A 23,883-nucleotide genomic window follows, 5' to 3' on the forward strand; every position below is an offset into this window, starting at 1 on the left:
GCATGCAAGGCAAGCGCTCTACCACTGAGCCACCTTCCCAGCCCCATGAGACTCTTATCTCCAATAAACCACCAGAAAACTGGAAGTGATGCTGTGGCTCAAGTGGTATATTGCTCTGCTGAAGAGTGCAGTGGCAGTGACCAGGCCCAAAGTTCGAGCGTCACAACCAGCCAAAAAAAAAAAAAAAAAAGACTATGATGACTGTTTTTCCCTGTAGAAGAAAAAAACAGGCGCAGGTTAAGGGGAGGTGTGGAGAGAGAAAGTGGGAGAAAAGTAAAAGAGGGACAAGAAATGTACTCATTACCTCACATACGTAACCATAACCCCTCTGTATATCACCTTGAAAATAAAATAATTTTTTAAAAAAGAAAAACAAAATTATAAGATACAAGAACTTCTGTTCTAGCCAGGCACTGGTGGTTCACATCTGTAATCCTAGCTACTCAGGAGGCTGAAATCTGAGGTTCAGAAGTGGAGCTGTAGCTCAAGTGGTAGAGTGCTTGCCTTGAGTAAAAGGTGCTTAGAGACAGTGCTCAGATCTATAGTTCAAGGCCCAGGACCGGGGACGGGGAAGGGGGGGGAATTTCTGTTCATAATAAAAGACACTACCCCACTGGGTCCCAAACATTGATCTGTTATAATATTGTTTACTCATATATGACAAAATGAGTTTTGAAATAGGAAATGTTACCATTAAATTGCATTTAATCATTTTACTAACTAGTTAAATACATTGCAACTACATGAATATACTGCTTACTTAGTTTTTAAGTGGTAAAAAAATCCTTTTTCATAGTTTATGAAATGAAGATATAAGTAGATTTTTAAAAATATATTTAGTAAAGTAAAATGTTAGAAAACCTATGTCAATTGTATTAAGAACGTCTTTATCACCAGGCATGTATCAAAACTTTCAGTCATATAGGCCTATGAATATGACAACACAGTACTAGAAATACAGAGATAACAAAGATTCATATGCTGATCTGGATACAAATCTGATATGAATACAAATACCATTTTTTCTTGTTTTTTCTTTTTCTTTTTTTTGGTCGGTCATGGGGCTTGAACTCTGGGCTTGGGCGCTGTCCCTGTGCTCTTCAGCTCAAGGCGAGCACTCTATCACTTGAGCTACAACACCACTTCTGGTTTTCTGGTGGCTTATTGGAGATAAGAGTTTCATGGACTTTCCTGCCTGGGCTGGCTTTGAATCGTCATCCTCAGATCTCGGCCTCCTGAGTAGCTAGGATTACAGGTGTGAGCCACGGGCGCCTGGCTGTTTTTTCTTTTTTAAAGTAGTCTTTTTTTTTTTTTTTCCTTGATTCAAACTAGGGTTTCCATGGCATAAGGTATTATTCTAGGTTCTGGATCTTTGCCTATCTAGAGAGACAGTTATATAAGCAAATACATATTTGATACATGTATATATACATGTGTATCAATATTTATATGCATCTATATATAACATAGTTATGAAAGTCAAGAATATGAAGCCACAGTTAAAATATATATTGCAGAAATAAAAATGTTTTCATTTGATGCCAACATTATTTGTGTTAATCTTCTACACAACATACAGATTATGCCATCCAAAAGTGATAGTCTGTTCTTAACGTACCTACTTCTCGAGCAAGAATAATGCTGCTGAGTCGTATTGGTTGGGTAGATTCAGCAATGAGAACAGCTCTTTGGGAACATAAGGTGCCATTTTCATATAGAGGCTCAACAGTAACTGCATCATGATGGGTAGAATGCCTGCCAGAAAAAAATACTTAAAGAAGTATAAGGTCCGGAGGTCAAATGCTCATACCACTGCAATCAGGAAAAAAAATTAACTTTAGTGGAAAAGATGTTTATGCTTCTGGTCCTGGGGCTTGAACTCAGGGCATGGGCTATCTATGTTCCTGAGTTTCTTTTGATCAAGGCTAATGCTCAACCACTTGATGTACACCTCCACTTCCACCTCTTTTGGTAATTTTAGTGGAGAGAAGAGTCTCACAGACTTTTCTGCCCTGACTGGCTTTGAACTAAGAACCTCAGATCTCAGCCTCCTGAGTAGCTAGATTACAGGCCTGAGCCAGTGGTGCCCAGCTACCGGGTATTTTTATTTTGTTGTTGTTGTCATTGTTGGTCACAGGGCTTGAACTCTGGGCTTGAGTGCTGTCCCTCAGCTCTTCAGCTCCGGGTGAGCGCTCTACTACTTGAGCCACAGCGCCACTTCCTGTTTTTTGGTGGTTAATTGGACTTTGCCCAGGCTGGCTTTAATCGGCAATCCTCAGATCTCAGCCTCCTGAATAACTAGGATTACCGGCGTGAGGCACCAGCACCCAGCTACCAGTTATTCTTAAATGGCACTCTTTAAACAAGGAACATTGCTTATGTATCAGAATTGAAATAGGAGAGAGGACTGGAATGTAGCTCAGTAGTAAAGTGCTTGCCTAGAAAATGCAACATACTGGGTTCGATTCCCAGGACAAAAAAAAAAAAAACAAAAAACAAAAAACTAACAACAACCAAAAAACCAACAAAAACCAAAACCAAAAACCCCAAACAACTTAAAGAAACACAATAAAATAAAATGGGAGAAATGTAGCTAAACATTTCTCTAATCATCTGTAGTGCAAAGTCCTGAATTAATTCCTCCTTCAGTGTATAAAGTAAGATTAAAGCAGGCAAGCAGTGTGGCTCAAGTGGAGGGGTGCCTGGTAGAGAGCCTGCTTAGGAAGCACAATGTCTGAGTTCTCTCTCTCTCTCTCCCTCCCTCTCTTTTTCTTCCTCTCTCTCTCTAACATTAATGCTATGTAAAAATAGCATTGAAGGTTGATTGTAGTGGTTTACATCTATAATCTCGGCATTTGGGAGACCAAGGCAATAGAACCTAGATTTTAAGGTCAGCCTGGGCTGTCCAGCGCAACTGTCAAAAATGAATATAGTATAGACGTTGTATTTCCAACAAGATAGGACTATGTATCTCATACCTTGAGAAATGATTTCCTTAATCCTATAAACTGAGCTATTTAAGATGTTGAAGTTGCCTAAATTATTACTGAGTCCAAACCAAAATACAAAAACCCATTATTTTGTATGAACGGAAGGAATAGCTTTTCATTGTTTTTCTTTTTTTTTGGGGGGGGGAGGGGCTGGGCGAAGGACATGGGGACAATACTGGGGCACAAACTCAGGGCCTCAGGCTCTTGTTTTGGCTTTTTTGCCTTAAAGCTGGCACTCTACCAGTTGAACCATACATCTATTTCTGACATTTTGTCGATTAACTGGAGTTCAGTGGAGTTTTCTGCTAGAGCTGGCTTTGAACATCTATCCTTAGATTTCAGCCGCTATGTAGCTAAGGAATACCTTTCAATACTAGAAAGATTATTTTGTATCATCCAGGAAATACACCGCACCAGATCTTTTTTTCTTTTTTTTAAAAAGAGATTGAATTGGGAATCTTTATTAGAAAGCTGGTGACTACAGGTGGACTCATGTTCCAAAGAACCTGTAGCTAACACTGGATCATTTTATAAGCCAAATTTCCTTATACTTACTCATTAAGTGAGGTGGACTCTGACTGAAAAAACAAAGAACTTTTGTTTTTTCACATTAAAAAGAACAATAAGCCAGGCGCCAGTGGCTTGCACCTGTAATCCTAGCTACTCAGGAGCCTGAGATCTGAGGATCACAGTTTGAAGCCAGCTGGGGCAGAAACGTCTCTGTGAGACTCTTATCTCTGGAAGTGGCACTGTGGCTCAAGTTTTAGAGCATAAAGCAGCTCAGGAACAGTACTCAGGCCCTGAGTTTAAGCCCCAAGACCGTCAAAAAAAAAGCAAAAAAAACCACCTCTTTTTGGTATTTTTTCCCTCCCCTCCAAAACTGATGTTTGAACCCAGGGTTCCAGGCTCTACCACTTGAGCCATGGCTCCCAGCCCTTTATTGATTGATTGCTTTTACTTTCTGGATAAGTGTCTTGTAATTTGTTTATTTCTGTATGTTGTCAGAGGTCAGTCTCAAACCATGATCCTTCTATCTATGCTGAGTAGCTGGGATTATAGCCATGTATCTCCATACCTAGTCATCTTTCTCTTGAGACAGTAAGAAATCTATTTCACTTATAATGAAACGAAGCTCTGGTATATTCTAGTTCACTTCGATTAGGTTCTCAGGAAAGTGAAGCAGGAAGATAATGAGTTTAACACCAACCTGAGGCACAGGTTGAGACACAATAAAACCCTGCCTCAAAAATCAAAGCAACAGGGCTGGGAAGGTGGCTCAGGGAGCTCTTGCCTTGCATGCATGAGGCCCTGGGTTCGATTCCTCAGCACCACATAAGCAAAAAGAAAAAAAGCTGGAAGTGGCGCTGTGGCTCAAGTGGTAGAGCGCTAGCTAGCCTTGAGCTGAAGAGCTGAGGGACAGCGCCCAGGCCTAGATTTCAAGCCCCATGACCGACCAAAAAAAAAATCAGAGAAACAAGCTGGGCACTGGTGGTGTCATACCTATTATCTAAGCTACTCAGGAGCTGAGATCTGAGGTTTGCAGTTCAAAGCCAGCCATGGCAGGAAAGTTCCTGAGACTCCTATTTCCAATAAACTCTCAGAAAAAGCCGTAAGTGGCACTGTGGCTCAAGTGGTAAAGTACTAGCTTTGAGCAAAAGGAGCTCAGAGACAGCACCCAGACCCTGAGCTCAAGCTCTAGGATGAAAGAAAGAAAAGAAAGAAAGGATGGGCTAGAAAGGTGGCTCAGTGGGGGCTGGGAAGGTGGCTCAGTGGTAGAGTGCTTGCCTTGCATGCCAGAGGCCCTGGGTTCGATTCCTCAGCACCACATAAGCAAAAAGAAAAAAGCCGGAAGTGGCGCCGTGGCTCAAGTGGTAGAGCGCTAGCCTTGAGCTGAAGAGCTGAGGGACAGTGCCCAGGCCCAGAGTTCAGGCCCCATGACTGGACCCAAAAAAAAAAAAAAAAAAAGGAAGGAAGGAGAAAAAAAAAGGAACTCTTATTTTTTTGCTGGCTTTTTCTGTGGTTAATTGGAGGTAAGAATCTCACAGACATTCCTTAGGGGGCTGGCTTCCAACCACGATCCTCAGATCTCAGCCTCCTGATTACAGGCATAAAAGATCCTGCCTTTACATCAAGTATCCCTTATCTTCAAACTCTGTAAATCCTTTGCTGTAAGAGGAGAAAGACCTTTTTTGTTGTTGGTCGTGGGGCTTGAACTCTGGGCCTGGGCGCTGTCCCTCAGCTCTTCAGCTCAAGGCTAGCGCTCTACCACTTGATCTATAGCGCCACCTCTGGTTGGAGATGAGTCTCCTGTCCAGGCTGGCTTTGAACCGTGATGCTCAGATCTCAGCCTCCTGAATAGCTAGGATTACAGGCCTAAGTCACCAGTGCCCGGGAGGAGAAACTTTTATATGACACAGGCAGATCTCATCTTCACACAAGGTAAACCTCACAGTACACTTCATGGTCTCTGAGCCTATTTCCTCCTAAATTGGGACTAACAGTACATAAGACTGTAAAGAGTGAATGGGAGTATGGCTCAAAGTGGTTGGACACAGGAACCCTCTCCCCCGCCAAAGTACTGAATATTGAAGTAAATCATGCAAAGTATTTACAGTTAGGAACTCGATAGCTGTTGATTTGATACCTATCGCACACTGAATAGGAATCTTCATACCCCAGGTCTTTCTGATCTTAAAGTTCCTTACATATTGAGTCCCTCATAGTTAAGAGCCATCAGTACCTACAGCTTTCTGAGGCAGGGCTTCCTTGTGCCCTGATAGCTAGAAAGCTGCTCACTCTGACCACTAGGCACCCTCAGGGAGAAGGCCCGACCCTCCCCACCAGAGTAGAACACGCCCTGTTCAGAAACCTTCACCTCCACTGTTCTCCAAGTAATCACAGGTCCTTCCCGCCGGGGGCTTACACAGGTCACCCCCCTACCCTTACTGGATGGTGTGGAAACGCATAGCCCTGTGACCTCCACCCCCCTCACCAAGTGTAGCAGCCTCGCTGCGCTTCAAGGAGGAAAGGCACACGGCCTGGCTCCCGGCCGAAGGGTAGCAACACCTGCGGCACGTTAAGTTTGTTGGCTAGGGTCCCAATAAAAAACAGCAACAGCAAAAGGAGGCGATGTAGAGACAAGCAGAAAAAGAGCCCGAAAGCTTGGAGCTCCGACATCCCAGGCCCACTCATGGCGACTGATCAGGTCCCAACTTCCCGCGCAACCAACATCTACCCCAAGCACCGAAATTGGACCAATCAGCAGCCACGACGCAGGCAGGAGGTGGGACTTCTCCCTTGCTTGGAATTGTGGGATTCCCCCTCCCGCCCCCAAGTGGGTCCGCAAGCCTATATTACATTTTTTGGGGGGTCGGTTGTGGAGCTTGAACTCAGAGCTTGGGCGCTGCCCCTCAGCTCTTCAGCTCAAGGCGAGCGCTCTACGGCTTGAACCACAGCGCCACTTGCAGTTTTCTGAGTGGGTTATTGGAGATAAGAGTCTCACGGAGTTTCCTGCTGGGCTGGCTTTGAACCATGATCCTCAGATCTCAGTCTCCTGAGTAGCTAGGATTACAGGCGTGAGCCACCGACGCCTGGCTTACATTACAGAAACTTTAGGCTTTAACCAAGCTACCCATTTAATGATTCCATTCTTAAATACTGGATGATAGCCCTTTGTAATGTTAAGAAACAGGCAGTCTACAAAGACCAGCTCATTTCTCCCAGCTTGATTTCTCATTCTCTTGTCTGACTCATACTTTTTTTTTAGGTATCTTTTGTTATTCACAATCATTTCCAGTCAGCATTGGCCTAAGTCTATAAACGGAAAAACGTTCCAGTGTCTAGTATATAAACAGCTGCACTTTGTAAAGAGAGGCCTGTAATCTTTGCCAGGAAATAAGATTCATGCCCCTCTTGAAGGCCAGACTACAGGAAATGCCATACACTAAGAGGCAGCTTTGAAAGTCATCATCCCCTTACTACAGCCTGCCTCTAAACTAATACTCTGGGAGTACTTAAGTAACTGTTTTCTTCAAATATCCAATAGAATAGTAACTGAAGGGCTGTTTCAATCAAACATTAATGAGTATGTGATCATCACCTCCTACAAAGAATGTGGTTTGTAAGAATGAATTCATAGCTGGACACCAGTGGCTTATGAATATGATCCTAGCTCCTAAGGAGCCTGAGACCTGACATTACAGAAGCCAGATAGGGCAGACAAACCTGTACAACTCTTGCCTCCTACTGATCTGCAGTGCAAGAGCTCAAAGCCCAGAGTTCATACCCCAGTATGGGCACACACCATAAACACAGAAAATAATAAAATAAATTCTATGGTCCACATGGAACCATTTTACGGAGCGCCTGGTCCTGCATTGAATCTGTAGGGTTTGCCAGGCAAAGGAGATTGGGTTAGGCAGATGGTATCTCAATAGAAGAACATGAAGACCTCCCACTGGCGATCCCTCCTGAAGGAGGAGCAGGAGGTGATGTTGGCAGCCCCCAGCCATCTGAGGTGACAACAGGTGCTCTGGACTCCCTGTGCACAGTTCCAGAGGAGGCTGCCCCTAAGAATAGCCTCAACCTGGGGGCAGGCCCATCCTGGAAACTCCAGAGCTAGAGCATCAAGGCCTCCAAGCTGCAGCTTGCTCAGTTAACATCTTGGGTGTCATGTTCCAGAGGATTCAGCAGTCCCGCCAAAGTGGAACCAAGTGGATGATGGAGACAGGTGACTGCAAGGAGGGAGAGGGAAGAAAAGGCACTTCCGAGCCTGAGCCAGAGGAGCATCAAGTTATGTGGAGCCACCTGGGACTCAAGAGAGGGAGCACTCCTCTCTGTCCAGTTGCTACGACCCCACCAGCTGCAGTGGCTGAGGAGGGAGGCTGCCTTCCAGAGCCCCTACTCCTCAGTAGAACCTGGAACCAGTGAGTGTATAAATCCAGCATTTCCAGAAGCTATTCACAAAACTGGAAGAGGCTATCACAGCTGCAGAGCAGTGACATGGCCAACCCCCTCATTCATGACTGAGGACAAGGCCCTGCACGATATCTGCTGCCCACCCAAGACCTTCCTGGAGGAAACATGAGTTATCACGCCTGGGCCACAAAATTTGATTAACCTGGCATGCTGCTGTCTCAGCCATGCCTGGGCCTAGAGCAATGACCCCTGCTACATCCTGGGGTGACTTGGGGAGATGCAGGAAATTGCTCATTTTCCCCCAGAAGGCTCGAGCATAAAACTCATCCCACACCAGTCTTGTGGTTGCCTCTGAGCCTTTTGGGGTTTACTCCTCTGAGCAGGAGTAAAGTCTTGAGGAAATCATCATAAACTCATACCCTACATTTCCAGGGTAGTTCGGGGGATCCATGTTTCATTCCTGCTCCCTGCCCTGAAGGGAGTTATTCCAGACTTTATGAACATGGTGCTTATTTATCATACAGGAGGCATTGTGGGTAGGTTTCTGCCCTTCATAAATATTTTATATGCACACACACAAATATGGTTGTAAAAAAAAAGTTGGTGCCGGGCACTGGTGGCCCATGCCTATAATCCTAGCTATTCAGCAGGCTGAGATCTGAGGATCACAATTCAAAGCCAGCCCAGGCAAGAAAAACCACTAGAAAACCGGAAGTGGTGCTGTGGCTCAAGCGGTAGACTGCTCTCCTTGAGCTGAAGAGCTGAGGGACAGCGCCCAGGCCGAGTTCAAGCCCCGTAACCCACACACAAAAAAAACAAAAACAAAAAAAAGGTGACTCACACCTGTAATCCTAACTACCGAGGAGCCTGACATCTGTAAGACTGCAGTTTGAGGACAGCACTTGCAGAAAGGTCTGCTAGACTCCGTCCCTGTAATAACCAACAAAAAACCAGGCTGTTAGTTTGACTCAAGTGGTAGAATACCAGCTGAATTAAGAGTTCATGCCCCTGAACCAGGGGAAACAAATGTGTACACAAAGCCAGGCACTGAGCTAGGCGCCACTGGCTATGCCTGTAATCCTAGACACTCAGGAGGCTGAGATCTGAGGATCGCAGGTCAAAACCAGCCCAGGCAGGAAAGTCCTTGAAACTCTTTTATAAGCAAATAGCCACCAGAAAAACAGGAAGTAGTTATAGCTCAAATTGGTAGAGTGCTAGTCTTGAGCAAAAGAGCTTTGGGACAATGCCCAGGCCCTGAGTTCATGCCCCATGACCAACAACAAAAAATGTGTACACACACACACACACACAATTTGGCTTGACATCAGCATTAAACTTAGTAACCTAAAGAAAGCCTGGCACATAAAAATATTTCTAGGGGCTGGGAAGTTGGCTCAGTGGTAGAGCGCTTGTCTTGCATGCCAGAGGCCCTGGGTTCGATTCCTCGGCACCACATAAGCAAAAAAGAAAGAAGCCAGAAGTGGCGCTGAGGCTCAAGTGGTAGAGTGCTAGCCTTGAGCTGAAGGACAGCGCCCAGGCCGAGTTCAGGCCCCACGACCGGACCCCCCCCAAAAAAATATATATATATATTTCTAATCTTCACCTTTACCTTGAGAGTACATGTTAACTCCACTTTATAGACAATGACACTAAGTGATTTATTTCCAGACATAGGAGCTGAGCTTTGAACTTATTTCCACTTTCAAGGTGTGTGCTTTCTACACTAAATCCTGATACCACCACTCACAAAGTTCTGACTTTTCAACCCAAATACCATAGCTCCTGTGGAAAAAGCACATTTGGATTAATAAATAAGTCAAGGGGCTAGGAAGGTGGCTCAGTGGTAGAGCACTTGCCTTGTATGCATGAGGCCCTGGCTTCGATTCCTCAGCACCACCATAAGAAAAAAGAAAAGCTGGAAGTGGCGCTGTGGCTCAAGTGGTAGAGTGCTAGCCTTGAGCCGAAGAGCTGAGGGACAGCGCCCAGACCGAGAGTTCAGTCCCCACAACCAGACCCCCCCCAAAAAAAAATAAATAAAATAAATAAAAGTCAAGTACAACTGAGGGTTGGAGGGACTGGTACTTTATTTCAAAAAGACACTTGTCAATATTCAGTATCAAAACAGTTGCATTATTGTTTTCTCTTTCTCCTAACTGGCCCCAAAGAGACCACAAAGAAAGGAGAGTACATTATAAGCCAATAAGCTGAAGGATGTACACCTAACAGACCTCACAGAGACCTCATCTAAAAGTGGGAACTGGATGGGAAAAGATACTCCAAAAGATCAGCATGCTGCCAGCCCTCAGACTATAGAACACTCTCATAGCCAGACGGTGGCCAGGGCTCCCCAACCCTGAAGCAAAGTTTCAAAATAATATAAAAATTTTAAAGTCTTATACATAAGCTATTCAAGATTTGTCCAGCACTGATACAAAGCACAATGAGATGGCACTTTTAAAGAGCAGCTTCAGACCCAGAACAGGGTGATGAGATGAGTTTCATATGGCTAAATTAGTGGCAAAACATAATTTTCTTAATTTAGTTGAAGGAGGCAAGACAGCAGTTAAGTGGTCATCTCAACACTTGAGGGACACATAACCCATTTTGAAGAGTTAGGAAGGACAAAGAGATGAGACAAAAATTTGGTCTCAGGGCTGGAGATGTGGCTCAATGGCAGAGCACTTGCCTAAATTGATCCCCAGCATTGCAATAAGGGAAAAAAGAGGTGACGGAGGTTCTCAGAGGTCTCAGCATCTTAATTTGGTCACTTCTGATGAAAAAGGTAAGTAAGAATAAGCTTGTCCAAAGATACCTTAAAGCTGAAAACCTGAACAGCATGATACTTGTTTTCATTTTGTGGCTAACTCCTAGAATCACCTATCTGGTTTGGCTGGTACTTTGTACAGAGCAATGAGGTTTTCCATGGTGGAGTCTTTCCCTGGGCTCTATTTGGCTCTCAACAAGGCAGGCCCGTATCTGTTTCCCTCCTCTGGAGGGCAGTACGCATTAGGCTGAAAAGTTAACCTTCCAAAGGGAGAAAGGATTCGACTGCTGCTTCAGAGTTGTGGAATTATTTGGAATGTTTTACAAATGGCTGCTAGGACAACACAAAAAATTAATTACAACATGTGTACATCACAACATGCTTTTAAAGACATTTCGCATTGTGCTCACATTCCCTTAAATGTTGTTCCCAAAAGTGCACAGCCTCTAGCCCAGCTAGAATCTCTGGGAAGAGGCTGAGACAGTTAGGTGAAAAAAGACATGAAGGATAAAGGGTAGAAAGGGTTGCAAAAGGAGAAAGCAGCCTTTCCAGTTAAAGATCAGCCCTCAGTTTCAAGGTCAGCTCCCGATAGGCTGGCCTCAGGCGGAGTCAGGGTCAGAGGGAGGTGCAGTGGCAGGTGGGACTGGGGAGCTCTACATCTCATTCAGGTCAAGCAGAGTCTGGTCCAGCATCCTTTGTGTACAGAGGTGCTCCTCTTTGGTGCATTTCAGTTTATCTAATAGGGGTAAAGGAGAGAAATTACAAAAAAGTAAATTTCAGGCTTTGTTGATTCTTTTAGACTTGCTTCGGTTGCAGCGATGCTGCAGACTCATAAAGTAGCTAGCTGCCTTTCCAACCACAGAAGCTATTGCATCACTGGGTTCTGCAGGGCCTTTGGTTATTGAAGCTGTGGGAGTTGCTTGCTGTACTTCTGGTGAGAGGGAGCTGAGGACCTTATTAGCCATTTCATCTCTAAGAGAGCAAGCCTGAAGCATTAGCCATTTACTCTTCTAGACTTTGCCCACAGGACAAAACCTATGTAAAATGGCTCACTAGAGCATGACCATTGCAAACTGGAATGGGCATATTTCTTCTATTACAAACCAACTACACAGCTAAAAAGAGCACAGAGGCTCATCATGCACTGTACACTTTCTCCAAAAGAGAAGGTAGAAGGAATAATGGGGATAAACAAGAGTCTTCAGGGCTAAGCCCAAGATTCTCTAAAGAAAACAAAGTCAAGAATACTATACAAACATATACTTGTAGACAAAACCTTAACTGAGACTTTTGCAGGGCCACTAGCCAAAAGTTACTTGCAGTTAAACATAAACCAGGAAAGGAGGCAAGAAGGAAATTATCAAGAAGAAAATCAGTAGCAGAACATCAAGGAACATCTACCTGCTTAGCGAGCAAACCATGGACTGTTTTAGAGGGGAGGAAAATATTCAGATCTTCAACTCAGAGCTGATGATGGCAATACAGACCCATTTTTAGACCCCACACCCATCTTTCCCTTCCCTTGTCCACCCAGTCAGAAGGGCCCAATCCCTGGGGCCTCCATATGAAGCAGCTACAACATCTGGTCAAGTCAATCTCTTTATTGTTAGAAAACATCCATGCAATGGAACACATCCTATAGTCAGTGCACAAGGGAAAGGGCAGCAGTTATGGGTGGAAAACAGAAAATCCTTCCAAAGTTTTCACTAAAAACTCTCAGGCATTTCCTTTCATTACTCATAATCGCTTCTAAAGGGGTTGAAATACAGTTAGCTAACTGTTTCAACTTTATGGTAAGTTTAGGAAATTGGCAGTGTTCTAACTGCTAATTTAAAAACCACCTGGTTAGGACAAATTAATAACTTTTAAAAAGTCAATCAGCTTTTTCTGGGGTCCAGGTCAGTGGTGTGAGCAGAAAGCTCGGTTTACTGGGCATCAGTGAGCCCTGCCCATCAGTCACACAGATCATGCAGCGTTAGCTTCAGCTCATTAGAAAGCAGGCGGTTTCGCTCAAGTTGGCTGTAGAGACGCTCTGCAGCAGCAAAGGAGAGGAGGGAAAACAAGAGGAGAGGAAAGAGAGGAGGAGAAAGAGAAAAAGGGAAGGTTAGTAGAGTACCAGAAGTCATGTGAGTCTTAACTAGCTGGCATACATAACATGCATCTGTAAGGCAGGATGGATGCAAGGAGAACTGAGGTCAGTAAGAGTCAGTCAGTTGGTAGAAAGACCAACATAGGAATGAAATAAGAATTTCAGACTGACAAATTGGTAGGTGCACACTGAGGGAGGGGAGAAAAAAAACCTCAAACACCTCCACAGTATTTATTTCCTAAGTTGAGAAACTGAGGTAAGTCAAACAAGGGAAAGAGGGGATAGTCAGCTTAGAAGAAATGATTCCGTAATAATCAAGAGTGAAAAAAACTGAACAGCTGGACATTTTATCTGTACAAGTATTCAATAGTATTATACAGAGTAGATTGGGAAACATTACCATCTCTCAGTCCAACACTTTCAAATACTTCTTTTAAGTATTATGTGACAGACCCACATAAGAGGCCTATCCAATTTACATTCAATTTCTCCTTTCTAAAAGAACCCCAAACTGTTAGATCAACAGCATGCCCAATCTAGGGGAGGTCAATTATTGCTATAAGCCAATTAAGACTACCAGGGTTTTGTTTGTTTTGTTTTTTAATCTCTTCAGACTCTTCTGCAGTGAAGGGTGATCAAATGATGTAATTCTGGCTGAGTAGGGTGATAGGCTACTGAAGAATTCTAGGAAAAATCTTAGCTTTCCCTCTTGCTTGAACATGGATGTGATGTACAGAGCTTCAGCATTTCAACCTTAAGAGAAAATGCTTGGCAACGCACTGGTGATTTGTGCCTCTAATCATAGCTACACAGAAGGCTGAGGATTACAGTTCAAAGTAGTCTGGGTAGGAAAGTCCATGAGACTCTTATTTAATTAACCACTGAAAATGGAGCTCTAATTCAAGTGGCAGAGCACTAGCTATGAGCAAAAAAAGCTCAGAGAGAGTGTCCAGGCCATGAGTTCAAGGAGACCAGGGGAAAAGGTAAAAGAGGAAAGGTGTTAAGTTATTCATGGCTAGACCTGTCTGAAGATAAATTCCATATTTAAGCTACTGTTCAGCTTTTTCTTATAACTAAAGCGGTCCTGATACAAATATATTCAAACCCACTGGCTTTTTCTGGGTTTTCTAACTGGAGCACACCTTAATTGGGGAAGTGAGTTATGGATAATCCAGTTCTATTTTGTGTTTGTGTGTGTGCATGCATGTGCATTGGGGCTTCAGCTCCTAGCCAGCCTTACACTCTTGAACAGAGCTGGCACTCGAGCAATGCCACCAGTTCCACCATTTTGCTGGTTAATTAGAGTCTGGTGGTTTTGTCTGTTCTGACTGGCTTTGAACTGAAATCCTCAGATCTTAGCCTCCTTAATAGCTAGGATTATATGCATGACCACCAGGGTCCAGCTCCTATTTTTTTTTTCAACATAGTCTTGTTAGACACCTAGGATAGGTCTGAACTCATGTTCTACTAGCCTGTGTCATAAATAGGTTAGGATTAGATTATGTGCCACCACAGCTGGCTTCAGATCCATCCCAATAACACAGTGATAACAGAAGTTTGGAGACAGGAAAGCCAAACTTATTCCTGGTCAACTCCTAATGTCAGCCTCTGAAGTTGAGAGTGAGTTTCAAATAAATTTATTCCTATTTTATAACCTGTTTAAAAATGGTATTAGAATCTCAAAAAGGAAAAAAAAAAGACACGTCTCTGTCCTGAAATCAACTCCTTCTATGGGCAGTTTTCAAGTCCTTGTCTTTTGGGCTGAGGTTTGCTCTAATTCCACCAGGAAGCTAGGGGCCAGGATGGTCCCAATAGTACTTGCCACTTCACGTATACTATAAAAATACAGAGCATGTGTGTATTTAACAGCCTGTGTGGGAATAACCAAAGAGCTGTAAGGTCAGAGTAGAAATTACAAGATATAGCCCCTCCTGAGATGCTGGGGATCAAACCTAGGAAAGAGCCTAAACACTGAGCTGTGGCCCCCATCCTAGGGGACCACCCTTTTAAATTGTACTTCCCATTAATGCAACGGAATTTTGTTTTGTTGTTAAAAGTGTATGGTGGGCTGGGAAGGTGGCTCAGTGGTAGAGCGCTTGCCTTGCATGCCTGAGACCCTGGGTTCAATTCCTCAGCACCACATAAGCAAAAAAAGAAAAAAGCCGGAAGTGGAGCTGTGGCTCAAGTGGTAGAGCACTAGCCTTGAGCTGATGAGCTGAGGGACAGTGCCCAGGCCCAGAGTTCAGGCCCCACGAACGGATCCAAAAAAAAAAAAAAGTATATGGTATGTTTTGTCACAAAGACCAGAAGGCGCTATAGATACTCGTCAGCATACAGGAACATGCAGGATCTTTCCGTATGTCTGAAAATTATCCTACCCTAAAGAATTAAAAGTTCAGGGGCTGGGAAGGTGGCTCAGTGGCAGAGTGCTTGCCTCACATGCATGAGGTCCTAGGTTTGATTCCTCAGCACCACATAAACAGAAAAAGCTAAAAAAGCTGGAAGTGGTGCTGTGGCTCAAGTGGTAATAGCACTGGCCTTGAGCTTAAGAGCTCAGGCCCAGAGTTCAAGCACTATAACTGACCAAAAAGAAAAAAAGAATAAAACTTCAGCTGTGCACAGGTGGCTTACACTGTAATCCTAGTTACTCAAGAGATATGAGGATCACAGTTCAAAGCCAGCCCAGAAAAGTCTGTGAGACTTATCTCCAATTAACCACTAGAAAACCGGAAGTGGCGCTTTGGCTCAAGTGGTAGAGCACTCGCCTTGAGCTGAAGAACTGAGGGATAGCACCCAGGCCCACAGTTCAAGCCCCACAACTGGGGGTAGGGGAGAAGGATAAAAGTTAATCATTGAAAAATAATACTATTATATAAGCTAAGAGACCTGGGATTGGGCCCATCTTATTCATGAGGCATTCTTTTTCTTCTTTTTACAGTCTCACTATGTATCCAAGCTGGGGTATTACTTGCCATCATCCTGCCTTAGCCTCCCAAGTGCTGGAATTATAGACATACACAACTACACCAGCTTTCTGGAACATTACTGACAATAGCAGGCAATCTCATGAACTTCACTTCTCAGTGTATACTGTTGTATTATATATAGATCTCATCTATATACAAGTGAGTTTGTTTGACTGTTTAGGGTTACTTTCAGGATCTTGTCCCTCAAAACATTCCAGTCAATGATAGTTTTGTTTCACTTAGGGAAGAGTGGGATCCTTTTATTGCCTGACTACATAAATCCCAGAACACAATTCCCTGAATTTTACTCAAGGTCAGAGAGACAAATGCAACTGTTGTCTCACCTTGAATTTAGCTTCTAACTCTGCTATCTCTAAGGATTAAAAGTTCAGGATCAGATACTAGCTAGCTTATTAAAGCTTAGGTTCCTGATAATACAAGAATAGGAAATAAGGCAAAACTAAGAGTACCTACTAGGTCAGATATTCATTTCAGCCATACCCAATAAATTACAATATAATCTCACAAAGCCAAAGATTATCTGGAAGGTAGAGTAAAAGGAAAAAACTGGGATTTGTTCAAGCTGTCCAACTATACAAGTCAACTGTCAGATAAAAATGGGCCCAGCCACATTTGTTCCTCATCCCAGTAATGGTTAACAAGGGGGGGAAGTCTAAGTTTTCACTCATCAATTTGTGGGTTTTATTTTGTTTTTTTAAAACTGGGCTTGAACTTAGGGCATGGGTATACAAGGCTGGGGGCTCTTCCACTTGACCTCCAGTTTCACATCTGGCTTTTTTGGTGGTTAATTGGAGATAAGAGTCTAATAGACTTTCCTGACATGGTTGGTGGTTGGCTTCAAGACTTGATCCTCAAATCTCAGCCTCTTGAGTAGCTACAAATATAGGCCTGAGCCATCAGCACACCCAGGAGGGTCTTGTATTTTTTTTTGTCTAAGGCCAGCCTCATGAGGCAATCTTTTTATTCATGCCTCCAGCATAGCTGAGACCACCAGTATATACTACTACCTTGCTCAGCTTGCTAACAGAAAAGTCTAACTATTTGCCTGATCTGACCTTGAACTACAATCCTTAAGAGCTCTGCCTCTACAGCTGTTAGGATTACAAGTATGAGCCAAGTCTGGCCCTTGAAATTTTATTAAATAGTCTGAGTTCTGTATTCCCAGTTTCCTTTTACATCAACTCTCCCATCTAAGCCTCAGGATCTTGTTTTTACCTGGATGCCAGTCAGTTTTTCAGACAAGTATTCCTCTCCTAGTATATGATTCCTCCTTATGTCTTTAACTTTCTTGGTCTCAAAACTAGTCACTTGACTTTGCTCACACAGAGCAGTCAGGTCATTCAACATGCTCACCTTCAGTGACATCTTCCTACTACCACTATTCTAGTCCAGATCCAATTATCCTCTCATGGAAAACTGCAATATCCTAATCCTATCCAGTATTTTCCAAAGTGTACCATATTCACAACAATCATATATAGTGGTATGTATGTTGTAGAGAGTAATGGTATGTATTCAAGGAATAAGTATTTGTGAACTTTAAATAAAACAAATTTGAAATTAAGAGTACCTTACTAATATACTCTCATTCAAATGCAATGTTTCTTTTTCAAGACAAGGTCTTGCTATGCAGTACAGGCTGGCCTCAAACTTGTGATTTTCCTACCTTAATCATCTAAGCACTGCTATTACAGGTATGCACCACCAAGCCTGGCTCCATTATATGCTTTTTAACTTAGCTATCAGATTCCTTTTCTCTTCTGGTACTCATTCTGGGACTTGAACTCTTGCTTGGGTTTCTTGCTCACAGCTGGTGCTGTCACTTGAGCCATATTCCCAGTCTGGCTTTTTGCTCATTAATTGGAGATGGAGTCACATAGACTTTCCTGCCTAGGCTGACTTATTTTTTTTTTGTCAGGCATAGAGCTTAAACTCAGGGCTTGGGTACTCATGGCTAGTACTCTACCACTTTAAGCCACAGCTTTACTTCCTGTTTTCTTATAGTAAATTGGAGATCCAGAGTCTCACAGACTTTCCTGCCCAGGCTGGCTTTGAATTACAACCTCAGATCTCAGCCTCCTGAGTAGCTAGAATTACATGCATGAGCCACAAGGGCCACCATGGCTAGGCTGACTGCGAACTATAATCTTCCAGGTCTAAGCCCCTTCAACAGTTAGGATTATAGGTATGACCAAGCTGTGCTTGGAAAAAATAAAAAAAAAAAAATTTTTTTTTGGTGCTGGAATTCAGGCAGAGCCTATGCACAGTCCCTTAGCTTTTTTGTTCAAGGCTGGCATGCTACCTTTTGTGCGTGTGTGTGTGTTCTACCACTTAGAGCCACAGTACCACTTCTGGTTTTCTCATGGTTAATTGGTGATAAGAGTTGCACAGACGTTGCTGGCTGGGCTGGCTTCAAATCACAATCCCCAGATCCTCAGCCTCCTCAGTGGATAAGATTGCAGCCTGATTTTAGAATATACCCCCCCTCACTTTTGGCCAGTTTTGAGGCTTGAGTTCAGGGCCTGGGCACTGTCCCTGAGCTTCTTTTTGCTCAAGGCTAGCACTCTACAACTTGAGCCACAGAGCTACTTCTGGCTTTTTCTGTTTATGTGGTACTGAGGAAACGAACCCAGGGCTTCATGCATGCTAAGCAATCATTCTATCTCTAAGCCACATACCCAGACTATTCTTTTCTATACTGTACTTCTACAGTTGTGTATCCTTACCACTGCCTTTATTATTTTGTTTCTCTCTAATTAAAACACTATCAACTGTCCCTTAGCCGAATTTGGTTAATCAAAACTCCAATGTTAGCTGGGTGCCAGTGACTCTAGACTGTAATCCTAACTACACAGGAGGCTGAGATTGGTTTGAAGCAAGATGAGGCAGGAAAGTCTGTGAGACTCTTCAAAAAAGCTGTGAGTAGAGCTATGATTCTTGAGCAAAAAAGCTCAACACCCAGCCTATGTTCAAGTCCTGGGATAGGCACATACATACACAAAAAAGTCCAATCTTAACTATTTGGGAGGCTGTCAACAGAACTCAGTTTAAGTCATCCAGAGCAGAAAAGTTAGTGAGACCCCCTTACCCTTCTCAACAAAGCTGAGTGCTAAGCCTGTCATCCCAAGCTACAAGACAGACAGGTTAAGTGGATGGCAATACCAAGCCAGCCCAGGCAGAAATTTCTACAAGGCTCCATCTCCATGGGATGGAATCTAGATGCTATGGCACATGTCTGTGATCCTAGAGACAACAGGAAACCTATATTAGACAAATTTAAGTTAGGTGTGGGCTCAGTTAAGAAGGAAGACCCTATACTAAAAATAAGCAGTGAAAAATAAGGCTGGCTGGGTGCTGGTGGCTCACGCCTGTAATCCTAGCTACTCAGGAGACTGAGATCTGAGAGGATTATAGTTTGATGCCAGCCCAGGCAAGAAACTCTGTGAGACTCTTTTTTATTTTTATTTTGTCGGTCTTGGGGCCTAAACTCTGGGCCTGGGTGCTATCACTCAGCTCTTCAGCTCAAGGCAGCACTCTACCATTTCAGCCACAGCACCACTTCCAGCTTTTTCTGCTTATATGGTGCTGAGGAAATCAAACCCAGAGCCTCATGCATACAAAGCAAGCACTCTACCACTGAGCCACCTTCCCAACCCCTTCATAAGACTCATCTCCTCCAATTAACCACCAGAAAACCAGAAGTGGTGCTGTGGCTCAAGAACTCAGGGACAGCGACCACGCCCAGAGTTCAAGCCCCACACCCAACCAAAAAATAGAAAAGAAAAAAAGGCTGGAGATATATTGTTCAGCAGTCTCCCACATGTGCACATGTCCATGCAAGCACACATGTGCGCACACACACACAAAGTCTTGGTGGTTCACACGTGTAATCTCAGCACTCAGGATTTATAAAAAGCTGAAGGTAAGATGATCCTGAGTTAAAGCCAAGTTTTAACAAGTTTATGAAATTAAACATACTTTTGCTCCCAATTGAGTCTTTCATATTACCACATTAGAATCAATCTCCTAACCCCCCCCCCCAAACTCTAACATACTTTATTACAAATTTCTGAAGCCAGGCACTAGTGGCTCACACCTGTAATCCTATCTACTCAGAAGGCTGAGATCTGAGGCTCACATTCAAAGCCAGCCTGGGCAGGAAAGTCCATGAGGCTCTTATCTCCAATTAAAAACCAGAAAACCAGGGGCTGGGAAGGTGGCTCAGTGGTAGAGTGCTTGCCTTGTATGCATGAAGCCCTGGGTTTGATTCCTCAGCACCACATAAGCAGAAAAAGCCAGAAGTGGCACTGTGGCTCAAGTGGCATAGTGCTAATCTTGAGCTGAAGAGCTGAGGGACAGCGCCCAGGCCCACGACTGGACCCAAAAAAATAAACAAATGAAATAAAAGCAAATTTCAATATATACTCAAGAAACTGAAGCATTACACAAACAAAACTTGAATGATTAGAAGAGTGCAACTGGCAACTACACTATCCAGACCACTCTGCTGTGTAAATCTGAATAGGACTATCTGAAATATTTTTATTTAGTCATATAATATAAACCAATAACAATTTTACTAGAAATTTGTGTAATAAATCCACCCTCATGTGAACGTGAAATACGCATGATTGGCCATTTTTCCAATAATAATTTACCATTTATATGCTATTAGAATATGCTTGTAGGTAAATGGCAGTAAGCTTCAACTATGTAAAAGTGTAAAGGAAATTCACTCAATTCACTATGCATTTTTCTGTAACTTAAGATAATAGAACAACTTCAGCTGTAATATACATGGATGGGTCTGCTAGGTGTTCTGAGGATGCATTATTTGAACCACTGTTAAAAAGGTAGAGATTATGTATTGAAGAGTCATTTCAATGACCTTGCTGTACTGAAGAGAGAATGAAAATATTCCAGGAAGATGATTTAAGACAGTAAAAGGCAGTAAAAGACTTAGATGGTTGCATTCAGCAAATGAACACGACAATTCCTATCATGAGGAGTCTACTAGGCCACCACCGACAGATTCCAATCAGCTGGGTTTAAATGTCAAGAGAAAAAAACCACACACACACACAAAAGTGGCTTTGATTACATGTAAGTCAGAGGAGGAGGAGCAACAAGAGCTGCTCCCTGCATCACACGCTCCAGGCTCCTTCTCATGGACAGCAGCAGCTTTGTCAATGACACAAATGCAGGGTGGCATGAGGCTTTAGCAGCTCAACATTTTAATTTGGGATGGAGGTTAAAGAGAATACATAAGTACTATGTGTACACCCCCCCACCATCCTAATGCCTTGGGGATCAGCCAGGCCGACCCACATGGAATCCAGAGCGAGAGTGGGGCGTTGGGTTCCCCAAGGAAAGGGGGTAGATCCAGAACAGAGCAGAAACGGTGATAGTTATCTGTATAAAAAAGTAAGGATACTCTAGGTGAGAAGGACGAGCATCAATCTAAATAGCAATTTGAGAGAAAGGAAAAAAAAAAAAGTGGCAGTAGGAAAGGTAAGAGAGCCAGATACTTCAGGTTGTGACATTTGGCTTCTTTCAGGGTTAGTGGGAAGAGGAAGCAGACTAGAATCAAGGATCAGGGATCCACAGCAAACAGAAAAAGTCTACAACAACTCTTCTTGGTGCTGTTTACTAGCTGGCTAGCTTCTGTGTCTCAGCTTAATTCTTAGATGAATTAGATGTTTCTCATTTCTGTGTTTCCCCTTAATTGTTAAATTAGATCACAGATCAAATATACCAGGAGGTCTGAATTTTATTTTCTGGGCCTTATTTCCTTCAGTTATATGGATTCTACCTTTAACATGTTCCTTTTGAGAAGACTACCTTTGAGAAACAGTGAAAAAATCAATATATAGAAAAGACTAAGAGCCAGGAATGGTGGTGGTACGTATGCCTGTAATTCCATCTTTTGGGAGGCTGACGTAGAAGGGTAGTAAAAGGTCAGCCAGCAAACCCAGACTTCGTCTTTAAAAAAGAAAGAGGGTGAGGGAGGGAATGACAAGAATATAAAGAATAAAAATTACATGTACATCAGGCTTTTAGCACCAATCAAAGATTAAATTCCTCTTCAGCCTTTGCCAAACAGGTAATCAGCACCAATGTTTCAAAGTAAGGGTGGAGATTCTAGTTTCCAGAGGACAAAACCAAAGCACACACTATACATAGCCTGTACCCTACCCACCCACAAGCCAAGACCCCAGCCCCACTCTGCTTAAGATAGTTACATAGAAGTCATGTCATTGAGGGCGTGGTCCAGCTCCTCGCTAATGGCCTTGTACTTCAGTTTCTGGGCATAGAGCTCATCTGGACAGGCACAGGAACCACAAGGAAGAATGAGGGGACAGAGTGAAAGATATCAGAAGCAGATGAAGAGAGGGAATCATTAGAAATTAGGAAAAGTGTGAATTGTGGGTCTAATACCAGAAAACATCTATTCTGGTAGCCAGTCTGGCTATTTTCACAACTTCTGCTCCCTAGGACCAACTACATTTCTTACATCTCTAAATCAATCGTAGCAAGAACTGAAAATGGGAACATAGTCCTATACTCAAGGGTACCCTTCCCATCTGGCTAACCCAATTCCAACCAGTAACACTTAACCTAACAAAAATAGGAAAGGGGGAAAAGTACACATCCATAGTGACATTTCTCTGCCAACTAAGTGTGGCCACTATTTGTGACCCCTTTGCACCATAGGTTGCCTCTTTCAAAAGAGCATTATGCCATTAAAAGCATACCAAAGTAGTACATTTCAGAATTCTCAAAACAAGGATGCAGATGCAAATTGTAAGGACAAGGAACTATGTAGAAAGCCCCTGGTACTGGTCAGTCCGGAGACATGGTTATTCCAAGGCTTCATCTTTTGGAGAGGTACCCCACAACTCGAGTGCCAAAAGAGGCCATGGGATGACAAGCTTCCTGTTACTTTCTGAAATCATGGGTTCCATATTTTGACTCAAGATTCAAGAGTTAAGACTACTAAACTGGAAGTAAATGCAGTCATCAGTCTTTTTAGAGGGAAGGTAACAAGTTTTAGGGAATGTGCTATATAATGTATCAAAACACTAACAATTCCCCTCAGATATACAGAATAAACAGCTCATGGTTAATGGGCAAGGTTCTGCCTCTCTTGGTGTCTATTTTAATCCCTCTCTGAGGCTCCATACCTTCCAAATCATCAATTGTCTTTTCCAGTTTGGCTACTGATCTCTCAGCAAACTCAGCACGGGTCTCTGCCTGGAGGAAATACAAAACCAGTAACATTGAGAGATGACAAGACAGAAGAAGGATCTCTATTTTGTATATTTCTCAATGTTTACAGTCCTTCTCTATAGTCCCCCTTTAGCTCACCTCCTTGAGTTTATCAGTAAGAATCTTTATCTCTTCCTCATATTTGTCTTCCTTTTGAGAGTACTACAAGAGAAAAATAATAAAAATTTCAGAGAAGTAATTACTCCACAGACAATAACCCCCCTTTATTGTTACATAGAATATCCTTCCTGGTTTCAATGTGCTAAATTCAATGTGCTAAGTAAAAGCACGGCTCAATTCTAGATTAAGTCCCCCAAAACTCATCTAGTTCCCTAGAATCACGATATTCTCAGAGTAGAGGATCTTTTATTTGGGCAGGAGGCACTAGGGATTAAACTCAGAGCCTCACACTTGCTTAAGCAGGTACTCTCCTGGTTTGAGCGAATCATTCCTCCAGCCCAACGCCTTCATTTTTTTTAATGAAATTAAGGGGTTTTTCTGTTTTGTTGGTTGTAGGCTTGAACTTTGGGCCTGGGTGCTGTCCCTCAGCTCTTCAGTTCAAGGCTACTGCTCCTGAGCCACTTCTGTTTTTTTCTGAGTGGTTTATTGGAGGTACGAGTCTCACTACTTTTCCTGCCTGGGCTGGCTTTGAACCATGATCCTCAGATCTCAGCCTCCTGAGTAGCTAGGATTACAGGTTTAGTAAGCCAACAGCACCCACCAGTCCCTCAGCTTTGGAATTTATTTTTTTTTGGGGGGGGAGTCCAGTCATGGGCCTGGGCGCTGTCCCTCAGCTCTTCAGCTCAAGGCTAGCGCTCTACCACTTGAGCCACAGCGCCACTTCCAGCTTTTTTCTTTTTGCTTATG

At 43.2% G+C, this 23,883-nt stretch overlaps 2 protein-coding genes across 3 annotated transcripts in view; both read right to left on the reverse strand.

Moving 5' to 3' along the window:
* Positions 1 to 6,215, reverse strand: part of Nup210l (nucleoporin 210kDa-like) — an 89,212-nt gene extending 82,997 nt beyond the window's left edge. For both annotated transcript variants that reach the window (XM_013015307.1, XM_013015306.1), the window contains exons 1-2: positions 5,983 to 6,215; positions 1,619 to 1,755 (exon numbers count right to left, since the gene is read on the reverse strand). In XM_013015307.1, the coding sequence (XP_012870761.1) occupies positions 1,619 to 1,755; positions 5,983 to 6,182 (337 nt within the window). In that variant the 5' untranslated portion in view covers positions 6,183 to 6,215. The remainder of the gene's footprint in view (positions 1 to 1,618; positions 1,756 to 5,982) is intronic.
* A 5,205-nt stretch (positions 6,216 to 11,420) lies between these two features.
* LOC105984756 (tropomyosin alpha-3 chain-like) overlaps positions 11,421 to 23,883 on the reverse strand; it is a 34,610-nt gene continuing 22,147 nt past the window's right edge. Inside the window, exons 4-7 of the mRNA XM_013015028.1 lie at positions 23,116 to 23,178; positions 22,932 to 23,001; positions 21,990 to 22,068; positions 11,421 to 12,703 (exon numbers count right to left, since the gene is read on the reverse strand). Coding sequence (XP_012870482.1) covers positions 12,682 to 12,703; positions 21,990 to 22,068; positions 22,932 to 23,001; positions 23,116 to 23,178 — 234 coding nt within the window. The 3' untranslated portion in view covers positions 11,421 to 12,681. The remainder of the gene's footprint in view (positions 12,704 to 21,989; positions 22,069 to 22,931; positions 23,002 to 23,115; positions 23,179 to 23,883) is intronic.

Source organism: Dipodomys ordii, unplaced genomic scaffold, assembly GCF_000151885.1.
Source record: "Dipodomys ordii isolate 6190 unplaced genomic scaffold, Dord_2.0 Scaffold26, whole genome shotgun sequence".
Lineage (NCBI taxonomy): Eukaryota > Metazoa > Chordata > Mammalia > Rodentia > Heteromyidae > Dipodomys > Dipodomys ordii.